The following is a 25508-nucleotide window of genomic DNA, read 5'->3' on the forward strand; positions in this document are numbered from 1 at the left end:
ATCTTGCAGTTAAAGATGCCATTGATAAAATCCCCAGATATGATGGAAGAAATTGGAAATTCTCGGAATATGAAACTGAAATAAAATCATTACAACAGGGCCTTCCCGAAGGAGCCGAGAATAGAGTAATAAATGGCATTTTAGCGAGGCTCAGAGGAAGAGCTCGTACACATGTCGAAGGAAAATCTTTTTCTTCTATAAAACAAATTCTTAAAACTCTTAAAGAAAAATTCTCTCCTGGATTAGATTATGAATATTATCGCAGTCAACTCCTCGATGCACGTATGAGAAGCGATGAAGACGTATCAGATTTCTATTCGCGCCTTCAACGCTATATTCGTAAAGCAATCAGCGAAATCGAGGAAACCGAGAGCGAAAACGTCGCCAGGTCAACGAAAAGTCGACTCGAGGCTCGTGCCCTCGATGTTTACATTGATGGTTTGCCTGACGCTATGAGGAGTTATGTTTTAAGTCGCGACCCTGCAACCTTTCAATCCGCTCTAGAACTCGCGCAAAAATATGAAGGGCGCATTCGACGTTCGCGTAGTCGGATGTTAGCGCGCAAAGATCATAAAGAAGCACGATGGAGCTATTATCAAAGGGATAGTTCCTCAGATGATAATTGTCGTTCCCTTTCTCGCGATAGTCATAATCGAGATTCTTCGCCGTATCGTCGCGCATATACTATTTCCATCGACGAAATGTGTAACGATTGTAAACATTGTCCCTGTAGATCTCGTGGACGATCTCGTAGTAATCGAAATTCAACGAGTCGAGACGGAGACAGGAGCTATACTCCGCCGAGAGGCATACTCAAACGCGAAAATAGAGACAGATTTTCCCGTGATTATAAACGAGACCGGGATTCCACGGAGCTACGTGAATCGGTATCGCCGCGTGGTTTTTCTCCTCGTAGAGATAACACACCTCCGCCTAGTAAAATTAATGCCGATGCGAACGAAATTTCTTTAAACGAGAAACCCAGTCGTCCGAACGACGCGTCGACGGCTGCTCAGCAAAAATCGCGTCTAACACCAAGTGTGAATTTCCAATAGTTACGGTAAATTTGAAAAAGAATTCACGACAACCAAAATCTGTCGTAGAAATAGTTGTCCCAGAACTCAAAAATAAAAAAGGGAAATTTTTGGCTGATAGCGGCGCGGTTATTAATATGATCGAAGTCGATGCTCTTTGCGGAAATACTATGGTCGATACAGATGATCGTGTGGGAGTATTGGGTATTTCAGAGGGAGAAACGTTAAACGCAATCGGTACGACCACGTTACGCATATTTGAGCAATCGGTAAAATTCTATGTTTTCAAGACGACACTTCCTTCTCCAGGCGTGGGCCTTTTGGGAGAAGAATATTTCATACTAGAAAAAGCAGAAATTTCTTACCATCACAATGCTTTGATAATTGCTAGTCGTCCGACAAAACCGATATTTTTCGTCTCGGAATATGAGAAAAGACTTGTACATAATTTCACGGCAAGTACTATCGACTCAGAGCCTTCTGAGACATATGACACTGCTGAGTCAGAAAACGCGATTCCCGAGTTGACCCACATTACTGTCCGTGCTCGCACGCGACAACCGGTCAAAATCAACTTAAAGGCTACTACGTTACAGGAAGGATATATTCCTCGAATAACAGCTGACGATGGCCTATTTCTCGGTGAAGCTGCTGTGAAAAATGAGAACGGCATGTGCTACATTATGGCAATAAATACAACAGAACAAGATGTTGAAATAGAAATCCCTCCTCAACATCTTATACCGTTCGAATATCGGGGCCCGCCGGAAGAAATTTCCGATTCTGATTCACTTGATGAAAATGCTATTATAGGGAAAGATCGAGTTACCGCAATCCAAGATCAATTAAGTCTCGATCATCTCAACGACGAAGAATCAGAACACGTACGCTCTCTTATAGCGGCGTATCCTGATCGTTTTCATTTACCTGGTGATAAACTTGGCCGTTCGAATCTTATGAAATGTACGATACCGACTACAGATGATCTACCGGTAAATACACGTCAGTACCGATATCCCGTGGTCCATAAAGAAGAAATTAAGCGGCAGATGGATAAACTTCTAACCGAAGGAAAAATTCATCCGAGTACTTCACCGTATAATTCACCGTTATGGATTGTCCCCAAAAAGGCAGGTGCTGACGGAAAACGTAAATGGCGCGTTGTAATAGATTATCGTGCACTCAATGAAAAGACTTTACCAGATGCTTACCCACTCCCCAACATCACCGATATACTGGATCAGCTGGGAGGCGCGAGATATTTTAGCATCTTTGATCTAGCTAGTGGATTTCACCAAATCGAGATAGATCCTAAGGATCGCCCGAAAACCGCATTCTCAACTCCCGAAGGTCACTATGAATTCGCAGTAATGCCCTTTGGACTACGCAATGGACCTCCAGTCTTCCAAAGACACATGAATGTGGCTCTAACGGGACTCAACGGTATAGAATTATTCGTTTATCTCGATGATGTCATCATATATGCACCGTCCTTGGAAGAACACGGACGAAGAGCGCGGAATCTTTTTACTCGTCTGCGTCAGTGTAATCTTACTTTACAAACGGAAAAATGCCAATTCCTTCGCACGGACGTGACGTATTTGGGTCACATAATTTCTCGAGATGGAGTTCGACCGGATCCTATGAAAATCGAAGCGGTCTGAAAATATCCTGCTCCTACGAACGTGAAGGAAGTACAACAATTTAATGGCTTCGCTAATTACTATCGGCGATTCATTAAAGATTTTGCCATTAAAGCTAAACCACTCAGCGACTTGCTAAGAAAAGATAAAAAATTTGAGTGGACCGAAAAAGAACAGAATAGTTTCGACGCAATTCGTGAAGCTCTCTGCACTAAACCAGTTCTCCAATATCCGGATTTCAGTAAACCATTCATTCTTGCCACGGATGCCTCAGATGCTGGACTCGGTGCCGTCCTGAGTCAAACGATTGACGGAAACGAACGCCCAATAGCCTATGCATCGCGTACACTGAATCCTGCTGAAAATAACTATCACAGTAACGATAAAGAATGCCTTGCAGCAACTTGGGCGATAGGGTATTTTCGACCGTACCTTTATGGCCGAACCTTCACCCTAGTTACCGACAATCAAGTCGTCGCGTGGCTGCATAATATGACTGACCAATCGAGTCGACGAGCACGTTGGAGAGCCAAAGTGGGAGATTATCATTTCACTACGAAATATAAACCAGGGAAACTCAATCAGAATGCAGACGCTCTTTCTCGTAACCCTGTAACCACCACCAACGTCATCATGGCATTCCCGACGTTACCTGCCGGTTCAAAACCGCGCACGAATCTGGCTCCAAAACACTCGACTTCTATTCTGCAACGACCAAGAGCTCGTGCACTCACTGACACCGGATCCATGAGACCCTCGACCTTTAAATCAACCCAAGGCCTCGAAACAATTGGAACCAGACTCTGAAGTTCCCAGTGACGAATCATCAACGGATAATGTTCCACCGATTTCTAGTGCTCATCGTAGCATGATGCCCAGCATGGAGAAGTCAAAGGACAATCTTGGACCATCTGATGGTCCCTCAGAAACGGAAAATATCGTTGATGAGGTATTCACACCGGAAGTCGAAATACCAAAGGAAATGGAAAACCCTATCGTCGAGATAATTCACCCAGCTTCAAGTGAAAGTGAACCGGAAATTGCGGATAGGACATTAACCCCAGAAAAACCAGTTTCCAAGTCGACTCCTAATAAACCCTCTCCAGGATTTTTAGAAGAGTTGAAAAACTCAATTTCACGCTTCGACGAATCTATACGCATACGAGAGGAGCTAGATGAATTTGCGGATGATGATGATGATCACTCTTCATCTCCAGAAGATTTACAATATCTGTTGGGAAAGGGACAACGCTGTATAGAAGACCTTCGCAGCGCCCTTAAGGAACATGGCGTCGAAGTACCAGGATCAGTTCTGAACCCGCCTTCTGAAACCCCAACAGCCGAGACCTCGAATATTATCCCTAGTACTAGAAGATCAACGATTCCGACTCCGTTACCCACCTACAAACCTGTGGCTAAATCGAGTCCTTTGCCAGGAATATCGAATACCATTTCTAGATCGGTAATCTCCGACATGCGGGAAGACGCTAAAAAACCGGCCCCAATTCCTCCGAAGCCAGCAAAATTGGATGGTTCAGCATTAAATGAAACTAGAAAACCTAGCGATATACAAACGATAATCATTGACGCGGACTCGAGTGATACCGACGACAATGTCAGTTCACCTGAAACCACAGAAAATTGTGTCGTCAAACAATGCAGAGAGGCTCTGACCTACCACAAGGATAACTTCGCTCATTTTATTAACGCGGACTGCCAATCGCTGAACCCGATCGGAAATTTGCTGTCTGACCTGAATAAAATCGACCAGGAAAATTTACGGAACAACAATCTAGCAAAAGGGCACGTTGCCGTAACGAGTAAGGGACACTTCAAGATCTTCAGTATAGTCTCTAAGAAACATCATTTTGACAAGGCCAGCTTCCAGGACATCACTAAAGGGTTAGAAAATCTGCGCCTCGCCGTAGAACGTTATAAAATTCAATCTCTGAGAATTTCGAAACCCGGCGATGACCTCGAGGACATGCCATATGATACCTTGAAGGAATTATTAGAATGCACATTCCATGGAATACCAATCACAATCGTAATTTGTAATGGTTTCACTCAACTGGACCCACCATTGGCACAGCGGACCGCTATGATCCGTGAAGCACATGAAAGTATGGTCGGAGGACACAAAGGAATCGCTAAAACTTACAAACGACTACGGGAAAGGTATCAATGGAAAGGGCTCAAAGAAGACACTGAGAATTTTATACGACAATGTAAAATTTGTCAAGAGGAAAAACTCCTCAGAATAAAAACGCGCGTGCCCATGCTTATTACGGACACGCCTTCGGACACTCTGGAGAAGATCGTCCTCGATACCGTTGGTCCTTTACGAATCACTCCTCGTGGAAACCGACATATTCTGACGATCCAGGATAACCTTTCCAAGTTCTGTGCAGCCGTACCAGTTCCAAACATTAAAGCCGAGACTTTAGCTTTAGCGTTAAGCAAGAACTGGATTGCCCAGTATGGCCCGCCCAAGGCCATCTTAACCGACCGTGGTACCGCATTCACGAGCAAAATCTTCGAACAATTAGCTGAAATATTTAAAGTACAGAGAGTAACAACCACTGCGTACCGCCCTCAGTCAAACGGATCGCTCGAACGTAGTCATGCTGTCTTGGCAGATTATTTGAGAGCCTTCCACGATCGTTTTGATGACTGAGACGAACTTTTGCCATTCGCAATGCACGCCTATAATACTGCCGTTCACTCTGCAACGAATTTCACGCCTTTCGAAGTTATGTATGGAAAGCCGGCGCGACCGATATCCGAGTTCCCGTCGCTCGAAAAAATTGATACGTATACCGAATTCATGACAGACTTAGTAACTCGACTCGATGAAATTCGACGAACTGCGACGAAAAATCTCGAGGTAGCAAAACATCGCTCGAAGGAACAATACGACAGAAACGTTAATACAGTCCCTTTCAAAGTCGGCGATGACATTTACGTTCTAAAAGAACCTCGCGTAAATAAATTAGATTCCTACTATCGAGGACCATATGAGGTCACCGAGATCACTGAAAAAGGAAATATCATCTTCCTTAATAGTCATGGCAAACTTGAGATGAAACATCCTAATAAACTTAAGCTGGCTCATTAGTAATTGTACACAAGTGTTTGTTACAGATTCGAGTCATGGAGTATTTCATCTTTGTTACGCTCTTGCTCTGCTCGTCATCTATTCAAGCAGGACCAGGTTACCACGTGCGCGAAATTCTGGATCACCCAGGACTCTTTTATGAACGTCTTCCCGATGTCAAAATCACCTCGACAACGTGGAAAATCGTCTCATACATTGACACTGAAGTACTCCTCAAATATCAACCATGGAATCCATCGCAAGCATACCAACTTATGAATGACTGTCGCACTCATCTTCCGCTAGATCAGTGCGAGAGCCTGATCCCACGAGCACGCTTGAATAATCGACTGGAGGAAATAAATTGCCTAAGAAAACAAATTACAGGTGTTACATCACCGCAGGTCGCGTCACCGCTAAGTCGACAACCTAGACGCCGGGGAGCACCCCTAGCCTTCATAGGAACGATTTCCCACGCATTATTCGGAACGATTACTGAGGATGAAGCCCAATTCTACGAAGACCGCATCGCCCAGCTGGAACGGGATAAAAGCGAGCTTGCTCATCTGATGGAAAACGCTACGCATATCGCCCGAGGCGCAGTTAACAATTTGGGAACGCACTTGAAGATAGCCGAGCGCAACATCGCCAAAATTATCAACACCACCACGGAGCTTCGAAGATCGTTCATCCAAGAAAAAACTGAGATACATAAACTGGAGTACGCTTTCCACTTGCTCCTTCTGTCCAATACTATGTTAGATACCTCAGACCTGTACGTTAGGAAACTACAAGAGCTCCACGACATTATACGTGAAGCACAACGAGGACTAATCCATCCAAGTTTGCTCTCCCTGGACCAATTGATTGAAGCTGCGAAACATATAAAAAGCAACACGAGTCTCGAGTTCCCTATCTCTCTAAAGGACCTCCATACGACGGATATTTCTACCGTCAGCCATTTAAGCACGAAATATAGAAATGGCCTACTCCTGATCAGCCTGACAGTACCACTTCTGGAACAGTCGCCCTTCCAACTATACCGACTATATCCATGTTTGAAGCAGCAATCTGGCCTTAAAATGAATCAAGGAACAGCTTATGTTCAACCAAACCAACCATATCTCGCTTTGAGCAATGAACGAAGCAAATTCTTCTCCTTTGATGAAGAATATCTGAAGCAATGTTACCATCAGTCAGACACATATATATGCCCTACAAAGGTTGCTCTTCGAGAGATACATACGGCAGACACCTGTGAAGCTGAACTACTCCTCTCGCCTACACCCGCAACACTCAAAAAATGCGAAATTAGGTTGACTATAAATTCTCAACCTCAATGGACATATCTGGAAAATACGCACGGCTGGCTCTACTCAGTTATAGACCCTGAAACGTTGCATATTCAATGCCGAAACGGAATCTCTACAAATTTGGCCATCCAAAAAACGGGCATACTACAAATGGACGCTGGATGTACGGCCTTCTCTACAAAAGTGACTTTGCCGCCGATGGACCAAATCTCCTCATCCATTCAAAAGGTTTATTACCCGCCCGCTTCACTCAACATCACACAGCTGTCGCCTACTATATCAGAAGCAACGGACGAATTAACTCCAATCTTTCTTTCCGCTAAAACTACATCGTTAGACGGCCAACTACATCTTGCAGATATTAGCCTTAAAATGGCCGAAAACCACCTGAAGGAAATAGCGAAAAGCAAGCCTGCAAGATGGTATCATAACCCACAAACATGGACTTTCAGCGGCTTAGGATTGTCGTTAGCCGCGTTAACTGGACTGTTCCTTTACGCACTTCGGAACAACCTGTTATCTCTACTTCTCAACTGTGGTCTGGCATGCTGCACACCAAAACGTCGCTCACCACGTTTCAATCCTAAGGATATCATCAGTCCACCGATAGCCGTGAATCCTCCGCGACTACCTGCAGAACCACCCCGTGCAGCACCACCGTTACCAAAGCGCGAAAAATTCGAAATTACTCTAGTATCCTAAAACGCTTCACATCTTTAAACTATCTGTGACTCGGGGACGAGCCACGTGAAGCACGCGAACGTCATTCCCGCACTTCAATTCAAGGGGGGGGATGTTATGGCCGAGCCATTTATTTATAAATTATTCTTTAGATAGTTTAAATTATAAGTGTATTTTATGATTAAATCGTATATATTTCCGAAACCTTCAGTACGAATCGCTTCCTCTTGTGAAACCGAATTCTTTCTAGTATACGAAATTAACCTCTTTTAGTCAATTGCGAAACTCATTTCACGGAATCTACAAACTTCAAGTTCCCTAACCTTTAAGTAACGTAAACGAAATGCGCAATTCATTGCGAGAATCCGGAAAGACACCCGCTCACTTAGACCTACTTTTATATTTTTGCATACGCAATTGCTCAACAATTTAAATTCTTACTCTGCAATTTCCTAATATCGGAAGCATCGATAGAGAATCGGCAACCAAAATTAATCAGTCTTTCGCTAATCTTCGGTCTAAGCGGAGCTCCTCAGGTATCTCTACCTTGAGTCCGAGTCTTGTTCCAGGTTTTTGCAAGATAGTTAATAGTTACGCGTCTTCGAATCTTCGCGATCAAGCATCACTGCCCGAGGGTTAGTGAGGCACTGAGGTGCAGCGTTTCTTTACTTCTTGAAGGCAAATAAGAACTCATTAATCGATCATTTATATATCCAAACCTTCAAAGTACTAATAGTAAAATTCCAGCAATATAATTTCAATATATCATATACTCAAATTCATCGATTGTACTACGCGATTTGTGTACGTGAGTGTGCCGACTACACTGTCTTCGAGGAGACCCGCAACGCCCTGCGTCAGCACGTCTCAGATTACGCGAAGAACATCGACCCGTAAGTCCAATCTGTATCACCTTTTATTTCACATAATTCTTATGATTGTAAACAAGAGGAAGTTGACTGCGATCTTATTCGTCTGTAATCTAAATCCCCAATTCGGATTCTTCAATAAACAAGCTAACGTGTTACTTTTACTTTCTGTTTGTGTCTTGACCTATATCAATCTCCCTAAAATTCCATACTGAATATTAGCAACTGTCATAGGTGCGCCTAGCGCTTTAATAGCTATTCCGAACATCTACTCTTTTATTTTTCTCCCTTTTCCTCTATTATTTATTTGTTTATCTGAGAGATTAGTAACTATAATATTCGTTATTTCCCTCTCAGCCCTCTCGTTTTCACGTTCGGGCATAACACGGCCATCTTTATTACCGACTGTTTGGGCGGCCATCTTTATTGCCTTATATGCTCGTCCAGCCGAGGCTTCGCACACGAGAGATCTCCACTAGCCAAATCGCCATCTATCGTCATTTACGCGAACTATACGGGGCGCGGACTTTGAATGTTTGAGCTCAATGTTTGGGTTTGTTTGGGTTTGAGCTCAGTACGATCACATGTTTGGGTTTGTTTGGGTCTGTTTGGGTCTGGTTGCGTTTGTTTGGGTTTGAGCTCAGTTCGATCACATGTTTGGGTCTGTTTGGGTTTGTTTGGGCCAGCGGCTATCCCCAGGCAAACTTCGAAGCGGTCTCGCAAGTGTGTTTGGGAACCTTAATGACTGTTTGGGAGCCTTAATGACTGTTTGGGTTTGGGAAACTGCCTTAACGACTGTTTGGGAACCTTAATGACTGTTTGGGAAAACTGCCTTAATGACTGTTTGGGTTTGGGAAACTGCCTTAACGACTGTTTGGGAAAACTGCCTTAATGACTGTTTGGGTTTGGGCAACTACCTTAACCACTGCTTGGGAAAACTGCCTTAATGACTGTTTGGGAACCTTAATGACTGTTTGGGAAAACTGCCTTAATGACTGTTTGGGTTTGGGAAACTGCCTTAACGACTGTTTGGGTTTGTTTGGGTTTGAGCTCAGTTCGATCACATGTTTCGGTTTGTTTGGGTTTGTTTGGGTTTGTTTGGGTTTGTTTGGGTTTGGGAGGTCATCTTTATTACCGGCCGTTTGGGTTTGGGCGGCCATCTTTATTACCGACCGTTTGGGTTTGGGCTGCCATCTTTATTACCGGCCGTTTGGGTTTGGGCGGCCATCTTCATTACCGACCGTTTGGGTTTGGGCGGCCATCTTCATTACCGACCGTTTGGGTTTGTTTGGGTTAGAGCTCAGTTCGATGTTTGGGTTTGTTTGGGTTCGATCACATGTTTGGGTTTGTTTGGGTTAGAGCTCAGTTCGATGTTTGGTTTTGTTTGGGTTAGAGCTCAGTTCGATGTTTGGGTTTGGGCTGCCATCTTTATTACCGGCCGTTTGGGTTTGGGCGGCCATCTTCATTACCGACCGTTTGGGTTTGGGCGGCCATTTTTATTACCGACCGTTTGGGTTTGTTTGGGTTAGAGCTCAGTTCGATGTTTGGGTTTGTTTGGGTTTGGGCGGCCATCTTTATTACCGGCTGTTTGGGTTTGGGCGGCCATCTTTATTACCGACCGTTTGGGTTTGTTTGGGTTTGAGCAGGGAATCTACTTTACCGACGGTCGGTAAGGTAGATTCCTACATGAGGCGGAAGCGGCATAGCTCTACTACTTATATCATGAGAAATAAAGCACCCAATAATTTTTTGATATAAATTCCCAGATTCATCATGCAACTCAAGGGAATATCTATGCATTGACTCGGCCCAAATATGTTTTAGACACTCGGGTGTATAAACTAGACTCTTCGTTATAAATGTTTCATATTGTGTTGTTGAAATCATTACGAGGAAACAGAAATACACACAATACACATTAGGGTGGCCCTTAATATGGGTGAAAAAAAAAATTGATCGCGCCGCCTCCCAAAACGGTTCCAAATGATAAAAAAAAAATCTACGCAAAGCCGTAGCTATGTCCGGTAAGAGGAAGACGTGCCTGTAAGCATGAACTTGGATTTAAATATCAATTTTTCTGCATGATTTAGTAATTTTTTAAAATGTTGTATTTCAGTGAAAAATGGTCGTATAGAGGTCTAAAAAAATGCATTTTGAAGCTTCAGGTTTCTATTTTCAAGATCTTATGACGAAAAAAATGCAGAGTAACATGTTGTGCGCAATTTTGAGAAAAAGTGCGAGAATAAAACAGCAAATTTTTATGCTTTTTTATCAATCCCACAAGCGTAGATTTATTTTTTTCAACTAAGCCATGGTATGGACCGGATAGATAGTTCATTAAGCTTCAATTTGCTTTTTTAAAAACTTCGGTAGGACCATTTTTTGCTGAGATGTTGAACTTTGAATTAAGAAGAACTCTTTTGTCTTTGATCGACGATATCTCAGCAACCAATGGTCGCACAGGAAATTCAAGGGCAGTTCTGAAATAAATGTCCTACAAGATTCCGTTGCGATCTTGGAGGTGAAATTTTCCTTTCATCCTTGTCGTGAATTTAAAAAAATAGGAAAAAATGTATTTTATGGTTTTTTAGAAAGTCAATAGCCAAATTTCAAATAATCATGAAATGACTGATGTTGAGTATGCCATTTACAGCTGAATATACCCCCCAAAACCCTGCCGAAGTTACATTTCGATCTAACCAATCGTTTCTTCGTGGCAACCGATCAAACATTAATCAAATTTGAGGGTCACGTTTTTTACGTTAAACGAGTCATGATCATGACAAAAATGAAAAATGAAAAATTTCCAAGTTTTTTCTACATTTTTCCCATAAATAAGGTTGAAATATACAAAAAAAAAATTCCGAAAGTTTTTGATGAAAATTTATTGTTTTTCTTAAGGCTTCCAACATTGAGGGCTTCTGAAAAACCATAAATTACCTTTTTTTTCCTATTTTTTTAAATTCACGACAAGGATGGAATAAAAAATGGATCTTCAAGATTGCAACGGAACCTTGTAGGACATTATTCCAATTTTCAGAACTGCCCTTGAATTTCCTGTGCGACCATTGGTTGCTGAGATATCGTCGATGAAAAACAAAAGAGTTTTTCATTCAAAGTTCAACATCTCAGCAAAAAATGGTCCTACTCAAGTTTTAAAAAAAGCAAATTGAAGCCTAATAAACCAGCTATCCGGTCCATACCATGGCTTAGTTGAAAAAAATAAATCTACGCTTGTGGGATTGATAAAAAAGTATAAAAATTTGCTGTTTTTTTCTCGCACTTTTTCTCAAAATTGCGCACAACATGTAGCTCTGCATTTTTTTCGTCATAAGATCTTGAAAATAGAAACCTGAAGCTTCAAAATGCATTTTTTTAGACCTCTATACGACCATTTTTCACTGAAATAGAACATTTTAAAAAATTACTAAATCATGCAGAAAAATTGATATTTAAATCCAAGTTCATGCTTACAGGCACGTCTTCCTCTTACCGGACATAGCTACGGCTTTGCGTAGATTTTTTTTTTATCATTTGGAACCGTTTTGGGGGGCGGCGCGATCAATTTTTTTTTTCACCCATATTAAGGGCCACCCTAATACACATATTATCTAGAGAATGAATAGAAATTGGTAGGGATACTCTGTAAGCTAAGGAGGTTGAGCTAGAAAAACGGGACTGGAGAGCACAGCCAAACTCAATGAAAGAAAATATAAGAATACATTGGATTAGACACTTTTATTTAATCAACATTGTTTTAAATTTATATGAATTCATTTATATACAACCAATTTCGCGTGTTTTTTCTTCAATATAATTGCACGACATAGAATTTAGGAAGCCACACAGTTCGGAAAGAACGTTTCAGGTTATAATGAACGAACGTTTTTTTTCTCGCAATTAATTCCTCGTTAAACATTTAAAGTACGCGCGCAGTCGAGAAGGCGCTTACGAGCTGGTACATGTAGCGTGGGTACTAACTAACTGAGTATAATGCCTGCCAACATCATGGAAACCTACAGATTTTCTGAATGTTATGTGCGCTATGTCATTTTAATGTAACATCATGACTTCTAACAACTTTTCACTCTAATACTATAGATTTGGATCATTGAAATACAGCAAAAATCTGCAAACTATAAAATTTATATACTGTGCCATTCATTTTATTTTTTGCCTCGCACCGTAACATATATATGAAGTGAAAAATTCATTACAAAAGTCTTCAGTTGCTCATTTTGAGGATGGATTTGAAATTGCTGTCTTCCAAACTCATTACGCAGATACATTGAATCGCAGCAGATACCTGCGAACTTGGAAATTTCTGTGGATAAGTATATGTGCTAAGTATCACCCCCTATCTTTGATTATAGTAATATGGAATGGAACTTTGTTCAGCAAGTTTTAAAGTGTTTCTTTTCAAATAGTATTGAAGTTTGTATTACTGCGGTATGGAGCGAATACCTTCAAACTTTGATATTTTTGTGTCACAGCATGTGTACCAATCATTTTAATTTTTTACTCCAACCGTAACATGTATTTAAAAAATTCATCACAATAGTTTTCAGCTTTACTATTTAACTTAATTTTCCTTTTTCTAAATTCCATGCTAAATTTCTTAATTTCTAAATTTATTTCTAAATTATCCTGAAATGAAATATTTTCCTCCACAACCAATGCAGGTACCTTAATCGTCTTTGATTTCCGTTGCTCTGTAGAATTAAGTACGCTCAATTTTTTTTTGCTTCTTTGAGTTCTGACACAATAAATGTTTTCAGGTGCCTTTTTTCTGCAACTATCAAACTGTAGATAATTGGATCTCAGCGGCCACTTGCAAACTTTGGAAATATATTTCATCGGGGGCATGTTTTGGATGACACGAAAACGTCTAGATTCAGAATGCAAAAGCCACATTTAAAAATGGCCAATTCTGTTGGATTTGTTGTGTCTTGAATTTGATCTCTTTCCTCTTCTCCTTTCTTTTTTCTAACGTTATAAGCCGGAAATCACATCTCAGCCCTTAACACGCATTGCTACATGCTCTTGAGTTCCCAATAACAAAACATATTAGGGTATAAGGAAAAAAAGCGCCAAAGTCCAAGAACAAACCTCTATCGAAATAGTTCCAATACAATTTTGACGAAAAATAGGTCTATTTTCGTGGAAACCAAAGTTACAAGCCGAAAAACATATCTCGGCCTCCAACCTGCTTTCCACCGTGCTCTTGAGTTCCCAATGGACAAAACATATTAGAAGACAAGGAGAAAAATCACCAAAGTCCAAGAACAAACCTCTATCGAAATATTTCCAGTACAATTTTGACTAAATTTAGGTCTTTTTTCGTGGAAACCAGCGTTATAAGCCGAAAATCATATCCCGGCCTCCAACCCGCTTGCGACCGTGCACTTGGGTTTCTAATTGACAAAACATATTAGGGTACAAGGAAGAAAAGCGCCAAAGTCCAAGAACAGACCTGTGACGAAATATTTTCAGTACTATTTTGACGAAAAATAGGTCTTTTTTCGTGAAAACCAACGTTATAAGACGAAAATCATAAATAATCCATAGAAATTCAAACTAAAATCCTATAGTCAACTGAAAATAAATAAGGAACTTTTGAGAACAAAGACGTGATATCAAACCATAAACTTCCCCTAGGAAAAAAAAGGTTGGGACAAGTACATTGATGGTCCCTCGTTTGCTGATAATTCCATCCATAAAAAAAACTTAAAAAAAAATTTTTTTTAAATTGTAAAAAAAATTATTTTATAAAAAAAAATACAGAACAATCCGAAAAAAATTTCACAAATCTTGAAAAAACATTATATTAAAACAAAAACTAATCTGTATCTATTTTTTAAAGTCGAACAGCTAAATCAACTGAAAAAAATTCCATTTAATTTACGTGCGGCATTAAAATTTATTATATTCATTCGAGGCCAAGTATTTTCTAATCAATTGAAAAAAATTACAACTTGAATTACGTGCAGCATTAAAATTTATGATATCAATCGGTGGACAAGTATTTTATTAGTAACTCCAAATTTTGACATTATTAAATTCCCCTAGGAAAAAAACGGTTGGGACAAGTACATTGATGGTCCCTCGTTTTCTGATAATTCCATCCATAAAAAAAACTTTGAAAAAAATAAAAAAAAATTGTGGAAGAAATTATTTTATAAAAAAAATACAGAACAATTCGGAAAAAATTTTGCAAATCTTGAAAAAAAATTATATTTAAAAAAAAACTAATCTGTATTGTGACGAAACACTCGCGCGACGGCCCGAGCCCGTCGAAACTAACGAAACTCCGCGATCTTTAGATCGCGGACAAAACATCGCGGCGACCACGCTCGTTGTTATTGACAGGTGGCGGCCATCTTAGGCCGGTAGGCATAAGCCCGAGCGGGGCAACCGGTACCGCTCTGAACTTCGCCGCGCTATATTTTCGGAAATTAATTCTTTTTGATTTTTATTATTTTAAGTCGCCCGAGCACGTAATTACGATAAAAATTTTCAGAAAAATAACACGAATTTAAGAAAAATGATCACAAGTCAAATCAATAGTATAAAAAACAATCACAATGAAAAATGTAAAAAGCGACTACGACGCATGCGCGGGGAGAGCGTCGATGGGCTATAGGACGCGTACGTGACTTTTCGCGATTGTAATTATTCAAATCATATTAAATGAAATAACAATGCCAAATTAAAGAAGAAATTAAATAATATTTGATCAGATTGAAGTTTTTACTGTTGAACATCGTAATAAGCTGTAAATCATAAAAAGCGGTAGTCTGCACATCGTATGCTAGCCCGCTCGACCAACGGGCGATCGCGAATCATGGCAACGGGCCAATCGGAGAGGGCGTAACAAGTTGGTGCGCAGAACCGAGCGAAAACGGAGATTCTCGGCGCTCGAGAATTTTATGGTGGGGACACGGGTATAAGAAGCGCTGCGCGACTCATTCGGCAGACAGTTCTCCCTGGCTAAAGAATCAACTCGGACCTCTCTCAGTACATCTCTACATCAGCCTCAGCAATACTACACCTATCCTCAAAATTTTTGGGGTTCCCGTAGCGCGGACTCTCGGATCGACTCGGCGACGTCTCGATCCCATAGCCCGTGGACGGTGAATTGCCTATTTCCTTGGATGCCTGGATTCTCGGAGCGACTCGGCGACGTCTCGATCCCATAATCCAGGGTCCACACCTAACCTCTAAAAAATTTCCGGCTTTCCGTTGCACGGAGTTCTCGGATCGACTCGGTGACGTCTCGATCCAATAACACGTGGACGGAGGGTTACCTTTACCCGGTAAATGCACGGACTCTCGGAGGGATTCGGTGACGTTTCTATCCCATAGCCCGTGGTTTACATCCTACCCTTTTACATTTATTTACATCTTTGTTGAGGAGGATTAAAATTTATCCTATTATTAAGAATTAAATTCACATTTGAACAACATTGTCCGAGGTGGTCCAGACAGGGAAATCTAGACCCATTTAGAAAATAATAATTCAAGAAACGATAGTTTAAGATTGATTTTATATCGAGTAAAAAGAAATTCAAAATTGTAAAAGTAAGAAATACTCTTATTTGATTTCAAAAGCGAGCGTAACAGGACATCGGAAAAACCGCGTCAAACGAATTATAGCACGAAGCATCGAATCGAGAGCTTTTTTTTATCGAGAGATTAGAACGAACGCGACCATTTAATTTAAAATTGTTTTATTTCTAATTATTATTTTTGTACAATCAAATTCCGAAAATTGAGAAATTAAAAAATTATCTCAGACAGAGAATTTGCAACGTTTTCGGGTCTTTCGGGTCTTTTTCCCGCCAGATCCGATTAAACAAAGCACGACAGTTTAAAAACAAAAAACACAAAATTGTTTTCGAATTAGCGAGCCAAGGCGCAAAATTTCTTTTATTTTTGTCAAAATTCGGTCTAATAATTGAATAAAATTGATTATTTTTATATTTTACCAGAATTCACAGTGTCCGCGTTTTCTTCATACCTGCTCCTTATTATTAAGGTTGCTCGAACCGACGCGTGGCGGCGTTCAGGCCAGGTCGGCAAGAGCGTTTCGTTACAGTATCTATTTTTCAACGTGTCAGAAAAATCAAATAACAAGTAAAAATGAAAAACCGAAAAATCGCGCTTGAGATCATTTTGGAACCGATGCCTTATTCTTCTTATTTCATTAGAACACTTAAATCATTGTCAAAAAATTCCATCTAATTTACGTGCAGCATTAAAATTTATTATATCAATTCGAGGCCAAGTATTTTCTAATAAATTGAAAAACTTACCATTTGAGTTACGTGCAGCACTAAAATTTATGATATCAATCGAAGGACAAGTATTTTATGAGTAACTCCAAATTTCAACATTATGGAATTGTTCTAAGAAGCTTTTAAATCCAAAAAAAAATCACATGCAAGCTAGTCATTTCTTACTCTAGGGTGGCAGAGACTCATAAGAAAATCGATTCTTCTCAGACTTTCAGGATCCTCTGGTATTATTCACAAAATTCGACGTCGATTGGATCGATACAAATTATGTTTAAATATGTGTTAAAAGTACTTGTCCGGCCCAGCACTTTCCGTTTAAATTGTTTATCCAAATAAAAATCAGGGCTTGTCTAAAACTGATGGATCACAAATATTCATGCAGAGGGAATTGAGAGAATTATCTTCAATTAATTTTTACTTAATTATACTAATTTAATAAAAAACGGAAACAAATTGTTCCGCAATATACAAGGGATATTATTGTGCATCGATAAATGAAAAAAATTGGTATATATTATATATGTTCAAGCTTCTAAAATAACTCACCAGTTTATATTCAATGAAGGCAATTTTTACTTCCCACTTATCCTCCAGCGAACGAATTCCATTCGGAATAAGAACTAACCTATCCTATTATTAAGAACATTAAATTAATAATTAATCGCATTTTAATGAATATTTTACCAGATTCTGCTGTACAATTTCGTTTTTTTATGATTGACTTTTTATTGAATGAATAGTGATGGGCCGGACAAGTACTTTTAATTCTTTGCCGCAAGAAAATTGCGAAAAAACCCTTCAAAATTCGGCCGCCATGCGGGGTGACCCCCTATGTTGGATTTAATTATTCCAATCGATCAATATCGCGTTATCTTGAAAAAAGATTCGAGTGCCTTAGTCATTGAAATCCTGTCGTTATTTAACGACATTGAAATTTATTATTCGTTTTAATTTTTTGAGTTTTTAAATAAATTAGCCGTAATTTGATTAAAAAATTTGTGTTTCCTTTTTTTTTGATATCTCTTTCAATGAGACAGGGAATAATTTTAATTAAAAAATTTTTCAATAAATGTCTTTTCGCAAGTACATTCTGATGGGTGATAATATGATCATTACATCTGAACGGTAGTCTCAGTGAATAAACCCTACATATATGTTACTCATACATGTAGTGTGCATTTCTTGGTACGAACAAAAAATGAATTAACAATAACAGAACGTCATCTACATTGTGCCCTAACATGAAGAATTTGATTTTCCAATATCCTGTAAAATTTGTTCAAGTTCACAGTGCACAAAAAGTAGTCAAATCAAACCATAAGTAACAGCACGAATGCTGTTAAAAAATTGGAGACAAGTACATTTATGTTTGATGTCACCTGGACAGTAGTCTCAGTGAAACCCTATGTGACACTCATGTAGTTCAAAACACGAATGCACGATGATTTATAAGAAGTTGTTCGATCTGTTCTCTCGAAACTTGCTTCAAATGACCAATTCATTACTAAAGGTTATAAAAAAAAACCATTTCAAACGCAATGAATAAAAAAATGAATCTGTTAAACCATGGTAATGCGTGAAAAACGTTTGGTTCAAAGGAACAAAACGTGGTCAAATAAATGCAAAAGTGACGAGTACATCGGATGACGAGTGAAAAGAATTCAAAACATACTGGTATGTAAAAAAAATTACGAAACCAACTGTAAATAATTTCAACAAAACAATTACGAAAAGCTTTCACAAATCATGAAAAAATATTATATTAAAAAAAATACAAATCTGTAATTATATTGTAAAGGAAAAAAAAAATTCAAATAGGACATGAGAAATTCATTCTTACGGGAAGCACCCGAAACTTGAGAAAGTTCAAGTGAATCAAAAAAGTTACCATCTGAGTTATGTGTAGCACTACAATTTATGGCATCAATCGGAGGATAAGTATTTTATTAGTATATAATACATAATTTTTCACAATATGAAATTGTTCTGAGAAACGTTCAAATCCAAAAAAAAATCGCATCGAAGGTAAAAGTCATTTGTTACTGTATGGTGGCAGAGACTTACTTACGGGGACAGCACGGCAGTCGGATTTTTGTAATTTTTCGTACTCATGGTACGCGAAGTTCAGAGCTCGAATATTAATATCCCAAAGCAGTTCGACGCCATATTCAGAAATTTTCGAGAAAATTGACTTTGAAGTTTTCGAGCGCACTCTTATGCCACAAAGATGCAATGATATTCGAACCGGGCTCGTGGCGTACCCGGTAGCGCTCGAGTCAAGTAATCGCGGGGTCGCTGGTTCGAGTCTCACTTTGAAATTTTTTTTTTTTTTTATTTTTTTTTTTTAATTCGTATACCTCCGTCATTTAAATATCCCGATAAATTTTTGTTGTATATAATCACATATTATTATATATAATTAATATAATATATCTATATATGTTTATATATGGACAAAATCCATATATAGTTATTTATGTACAAAATTCATTATAGTTATACATAATTATATATTTTCTCATATATGATCATATATTATTTATATTTAACAATAGGTGATTATTTATAAAAAAATAAATAAATAATCCCGGGATAAAAATCATAAAATCTATGCTAATTCACATATATGTAATTATAATTGTCAATGATAAATGCAAGTCTTATTTTTGATTATCTCGTACATCGTTGCCTTTGTCCTGATCAACTACCTGCGAAGCGGGCACAGCTGCTTGTGCACAAAAGATTTCTGGGAATTCCAGAACGGGTGGAAGGGATACGGCGTCTTCCGCAAGGAATGCCTGTTTGAAGTAGCATTCGACCGTTGGTTTTCGGAGCAGCAAGTACTGTTTTTCGGCGTCGTGCACGATTTTGTAGAATATTCGATAAAAAAAGATCAAAATGTCGGGCGTGGGAGACGACGAAGTGCCTGGGCCTTCGACGGCACAAGATGATATTGAATATTCTTTGTGCAGTGAAGTTTCAAAATTACGATTGAAGGATGCCCTCGTATATTACGAGCAAATTCTCACACAAAATAATCTTGTGGCACCAACACCATCGGAGGTAATTACTGAAGAGGGAATGTTACTAGCAGAAGACTTGTTCCATTATACAGTACAAACTTTATAAGAAAATTAGTTTGTAACGGATGAAGAACTAATTATGCTTGATGAATTGGACGAAGAATACGCTTTTGACGAGCCTGCATCTGACAACGAAGATTCTTCTGAAAATTATGAGCCAGAGGAGAAAAGGGCGAAATTGTACACGGACAATATTCCGCTGGATTATAAAAGGAAAGTTATCAATATAGTTCGAGCACATCCGACATGGAGCCTAAAAGTTCTGCAAAAAAACGGGTGCAGCCGCTTAAAGCGCATGGAGGAATTGCCAAAATGGGAAAAACATGTAAAAAGCGGAGGAAACATGACAGACAAATACGCGACCATCGATTCGTGGACTTACGATCGCTTTGAAGAAGCGCGACAGAACAACCAACAAGTTACAACCCGGAACTTGCAGCAGTGGGCTTTATCGGCTGCGAGTCAATTTGAAAATTTTGATTTCAAAGCTTCCGATAGGTGGGTTATGAAATTTAAACGGAAACATCGAATTCGCCAAAGAAAAATCACGAAGTTTGTAACGGAAAGAGAAACCGCAACGCTGGATGAAATCCTGGAAGCTGCAGAAGATTTTCGTATCCAGGCTCGTGATGTTATACCAAACTTTGGTCCCGATTTCGTCATTAATACAGACCAAACAGGTATTCAAAATTTGTTCTCATTTTCCATAATAAATTAATGTAGAATTTCGTATATAGTATTTTCAATTTATTCCTTTTCTATTTTTTTCAGGATGCCAATACCAGTCGACGTTCGACAGAACTCTGGCGACCAAAGGATCAAAAGTAGTGCTGGTAAAGCGGCAGAATATGAATAAACAAAATTTTTTTTTAATTGTAAAAAAAATTATTTCATAAAAAAAACTACAGAACAATTCGAAAAAATCTTTACAAATCTTGACAAAACGTTATATTAAAAAAAAACTAATCTGCATCTATTTTTTAAAATGTCAAAAGAATCAAATAACAAGTAAAAAATAACAAACCGAAAAATCGCCCTTGAAATCATTTTGGAAACCGATGCCTCATTCTTCTTATTTGATTCGAACAGAAAAATCAATTGAAAAAAATTCCATCCAATTTACGTGCAGCACTAAAATTTATGATATCAATCGGTGGACAAGTATTTTATTAGTGACTTCAAATTTTGACATTATTGAATTGTTCTAAGAAGCTTTCAAAAATCCAAAAGAATCACATGCAAGCTAGTCATTTCTTACTCTATGGTGGCAGAGACTTATAAGAAAATCGATTCTTCTCAGACTTTCAGGATCCTCTGGTATTATTCACAAAATTCGACGTCGATTGGATCGATACAAATTATGTTTAAATATGTGTTAAAAGTACTTGTCCGGCCCATCACTATTCATTCAATAAAGAATCAATCATAAAAAAACGAAATGGCACGGCAGAATCTTGTTAAAAGTTTGTTGAAATGCGATTCATTATTAATTTAATGTTCTTAATAATAGTATAGATTAGTTCTTATTCCGAATGGAACTCGTTCGCTGGAAGAATAAGTGGGAAGTAAAAATTGCCGTCATCGAATGTAAACTGCAGAGTTATTTTGGAAGCTTGAACATATACATTATGTACAATTTTTTTCATTTATCGATGCACAAGAATATCCCTTCTATATTGCGGAATAATTTGTTTCCGTTCTTTATTAAATTAGTGCAATTAAGTAAAAATTACTTGAAGATAATTCTCTCAATTCTATCTGCATGCATGAATACTTGTGATCCATCAGTTCTAGACAAGCCCTGACTTTTATTTGGATAAACAATTTAATTGGAAAGTGATGGGCCGGACAAGTACTTTTAACACATATTTAAACATAATTTGTATCGATCCAATCGACGTCGAATTTTGTGAATAATACCAGAGGATCCTGAAAGTCTGAGAAGAATCGATTTTCTTATAAGTCTCTGCCACCATAGAGTAAGAAATGACTAGCTTGCATGTGATTCTTTTGGATTTTTGAAAGCTTCTTAGAACAATTCAATAATGTCAAAATTTGAAGTCACTAATAAAATACTTGTCCACCGATTGATATCATAAATTTTAGTGCTGCACGTAAATTGGATGGAATTTTTTTCAATTGATTTTTCTGTTCGAATCAAATAAGAAGAATGAGGCATCGGTTTCCAAAATGATTTCAAGGGCGATTTTTCGGTTTGTTATTTTTTACTTGTTATTTGATTCTTTTGACATTTTAAAAAATAGATGCAGATTAGTTTTTTTTTAATATAACGTTTTGTCAAGATTTGTAAAGATTTTTTCGAATTGTTCTGTAGTTTTTTTTATGAAATAATTTTTTTTACAATTAAAAAAAAATTTTGTTTAAAGTTTTATTTATGGGTGAAATTATCAGCAAACGGGGGACCATCAATGTACTTGTCCCAACCTTTTTTTTCCCTAGGGGAAGTTTATGGTTTGATATCACGTCTTTTTTCTCAAAAGATCCTTATTTATGTTCAGATGACTATAAGATTTTAGTTTAAATTTCTATGAATTGTTTATAATTTTCGGCGTATAACGTTGGTTTTCACGAAAAAGACCTATTTTTCGTCGAAATTGTACTGAAAATATTTCGATAGAGGTTTATTCTTGGACTTTGGTGATTTTTCTCCTTCTCTTCTAATATGTTTCGTCCATTGGGAACTCAAGAGCATGGAGCAATGCGTGTTGCGGGCTGAGATATGATTTTCGGCTGATAACGTTAGGAAAAAGAAAGGAAAAGAGGAAAGATAGATCAAATTCAAGACACAACAAATCCAACAGAATTGGCCCTTTTTAAATGTTGCTTTGCATTCTGAATCTAGACATTTTCGTGTCATTCAAAACGTGTCCCCGATGAAATATATTTCCAAAGTTTGCAAGTGGCCGCTGAGATCCAATTATCTACAGTTTGATAGTTGCTGAAAAAAAGCACCCGGAAACATTTATTATGTCAGAACTCAAAGAAGCAAAAAAAACTGAGTGTACTTAATTCAACAGAGCAACGGAATTCAAAGACGTTTAAGGTATCTGCATTGGTTTTGGAGAAAAACAATTTCAGGAGAATTCAGGAATGACTTTAAAAGTTTAAAAACTCAGAATAAAATAGAAAACGGAAAATTTAGGAATTTAGAAAAGCTGAAGACGTATGTGATGAATTTTTGAGATTACATGTTACGGTTGGAGTAAAAAATTTAAATGATTGGCACACATGCTGCGACACAAAAATATGAAAGTTTGGAGGTATTCGCTTCATACCGCAGTAATACAAACTTCAATAGTATTTAAAAAGAAATACTTTAAAATTTGCTAAACCAAGTTCTATTACTCATTCTCATAATCAAATATAAGGGGTGATACTTAACACACATATTTATGCGCAGAAATTTCAGAGTTCGCAGGTATCTGCTGTGATTCAATGTATCTGCGCAATAAATTTTGAAGACAGCAATTTAAAATCTATCCATAAGTGAGCAACTGAAGACTTCTGTGATGAGTTTTTTACTTCACATATATGTTACAGTTAGTGTTATAAAGTAAAATGAGTGGCACAGTATATCAATTTTATAATTCGCAGATTTTTGCTGTATTTCAATAATCCAAATCTATAGTATTATAGAGAAAAGTTGGCAAAAGTCATGATGTTACGTTGAAATGACATAGCGAACATTGTATTCAGAAATTCTGTATGTTCCCATGGATGTTAGCAGGCATTATATTTGATCGCATCCAAAACTGAGCAACTGTAGACTTAGCGTAATGAATCTTTTCACTAATAATTCCACATTTGTAATTTGCAAAGTGGGAATACTCAACATACATGTCATTTCATAAGTATTGTTGTCAAAATTTGTGTTTGCCTACTGCATTCCAAAGATTCGACTTTTCATATGATCAGCAAACAAAGCATACAAAGACTTTTTGGAATAAGTTTCAAAATTTGTTACTCGACAGACCAGGTGGAAAAAGAATAACTACACTTATATCAAGACCAGAAACTGTTTTGAGAATCTGATGTACAAATTGTGAGATTGATGATCATAGCTGGAAACCTCTTGAATCACGTTACCACAATCAGCATGAAGAAATAGTAGAAAATCATAGGACACATATTAGGCAATCAATTAATGATATGTATCGATCCGCTGCAAACCAATGGAGTGAAAACAAGGATCGGAGAGGGCAGAGCCAAACTGAATATGAAACAAAATATGGGAAACATGAGAAATAAATTAGAAAACATTTATTCAATTAAAGTTTACAACATCATTCTAACAGTTCTGTGGGTTTCAGTTGTATTTATTCATATATATAACCTGACGCCTTCATATATATAACCTAGCCACTGACGATATATTTACACTGGACAATATTTCTCGCACTGTGATTAAATTGAAAGATTATTTTAGTTAACGCTTATTTCCAGTCGAGCAAAATAATGAAATCTTGAAAAATTTTCGTTGACATATGCATCGCGCATTTTTTATATCCTTTTTCGCACACATATCACAGACTACATTTACGCGGCCGCTTTGATACTGGTTTAGTATATCACAAAATTTAACGAAATAAATAGTAATATGCACTTCGTTAGCAGATGACGAAAATTATTTTTAGTTATCCCGCACGCACTTGATAACATCATAACCCCAAACGTCAACATGACGTGAAACTTCGGCTGGTGACTTTCGAGCTCTCGGCATGTGACGTCAGTCCGCGACACCGCCACGAAGTTAGACCGAGGGACATGAGGCCTTTGATGGTATTATATACAGACATGTCAAATTTCTAAATGTGTTAGTAACTTTTGCATAATCTTGAGCCTGTGCAAAGTTTTTTCTCAGCAATTACGCTACTGATCGGGTTGGTTTCGGGCTCATTCGAAAGAGATTTTGAAATTTAGTCTCCAAACTAATTTTCGCCTAACAAAACATCTCTTGAGCTCCGCAATTCTAGAAAATTACATGCCAGTTTTACCCCCACCACCGCGAATCGTTTTATTCAGAGAAAAGATAGTCTCGGCGAGAGCCTCAGGCCAGCAGACGACAGGGCTGTCAATGTACTTGTCCCGAGACTCTACCGAGTCTCTTGATAAAGTCACCCATTCCTATACTGCGCAGTACTCTGTCACCCTATCAGGAAAATTGTTGCCCCTGGTGTTCGTATGCCTACAAGAAACAACAGGTTCATTTGGTCCCAGAGTTCAAAAATCGATCGACGAGTAACTAAAAAAATACGGAAACGTCGTAGTCACGTCATCAAAATCGGGAAAATTGACTACAAAGTTATACAAAGATTTTTTAATCAACGTTTTAAAACCCTACGTAAAAAAAGAAAAGTTTTTCTTAATTATCGATTCCTGGGGAGGCCAAACCGATACTGTGATGTACAATGAGGTGTTTCGAAATGACAGGCATCTGTCTACTTGCACGGTGCAGGTAATTCCACCAAAA

At 38.3% G+C, this 25508-nt stretch overlaps 1 protein-coding gene across 1 annotated transcript; it reads left to right on the plus strand.

The window, feature by feature from the left end:
* The first annotated feature begins 19711 nt into the window (after positions 1 to 19711).
* On the plus strand, positions 19712 to 25284 carry LOC122414914 (uncharacterized). The gene is made up of 3 exons (XM_043426582.1): positions 19712 to 20697; positions 20789 to 20858; positions 25176 to 25284. Exons 1-3 carry the CDS (start codon positions 20097 to 20099, stop codon positions 25282 to 25284), a joined length of 780 nt encoding a protein of 259 aa, XP_043282517.1. The 5' UTR covers positions 19712 to 20096.
* Positions 25285 to 25508: the final 224 nt, after the last annotated feature.

The sequence above is a fragment of the Venturia canescens genome, chromosome 8, assembly GCF_019457755.1.
Source record: "Venturia canescens isolate UGA chromosome 8, ASM1945775v1, whole genome shotgun sequence".
Classification (NCBI taxonomy): Eukaryota; Metazoa; Arthropoda; class Insecta; order Hymenoptera; family Ichneumonidae; genus Venturia; species Venturia canescens.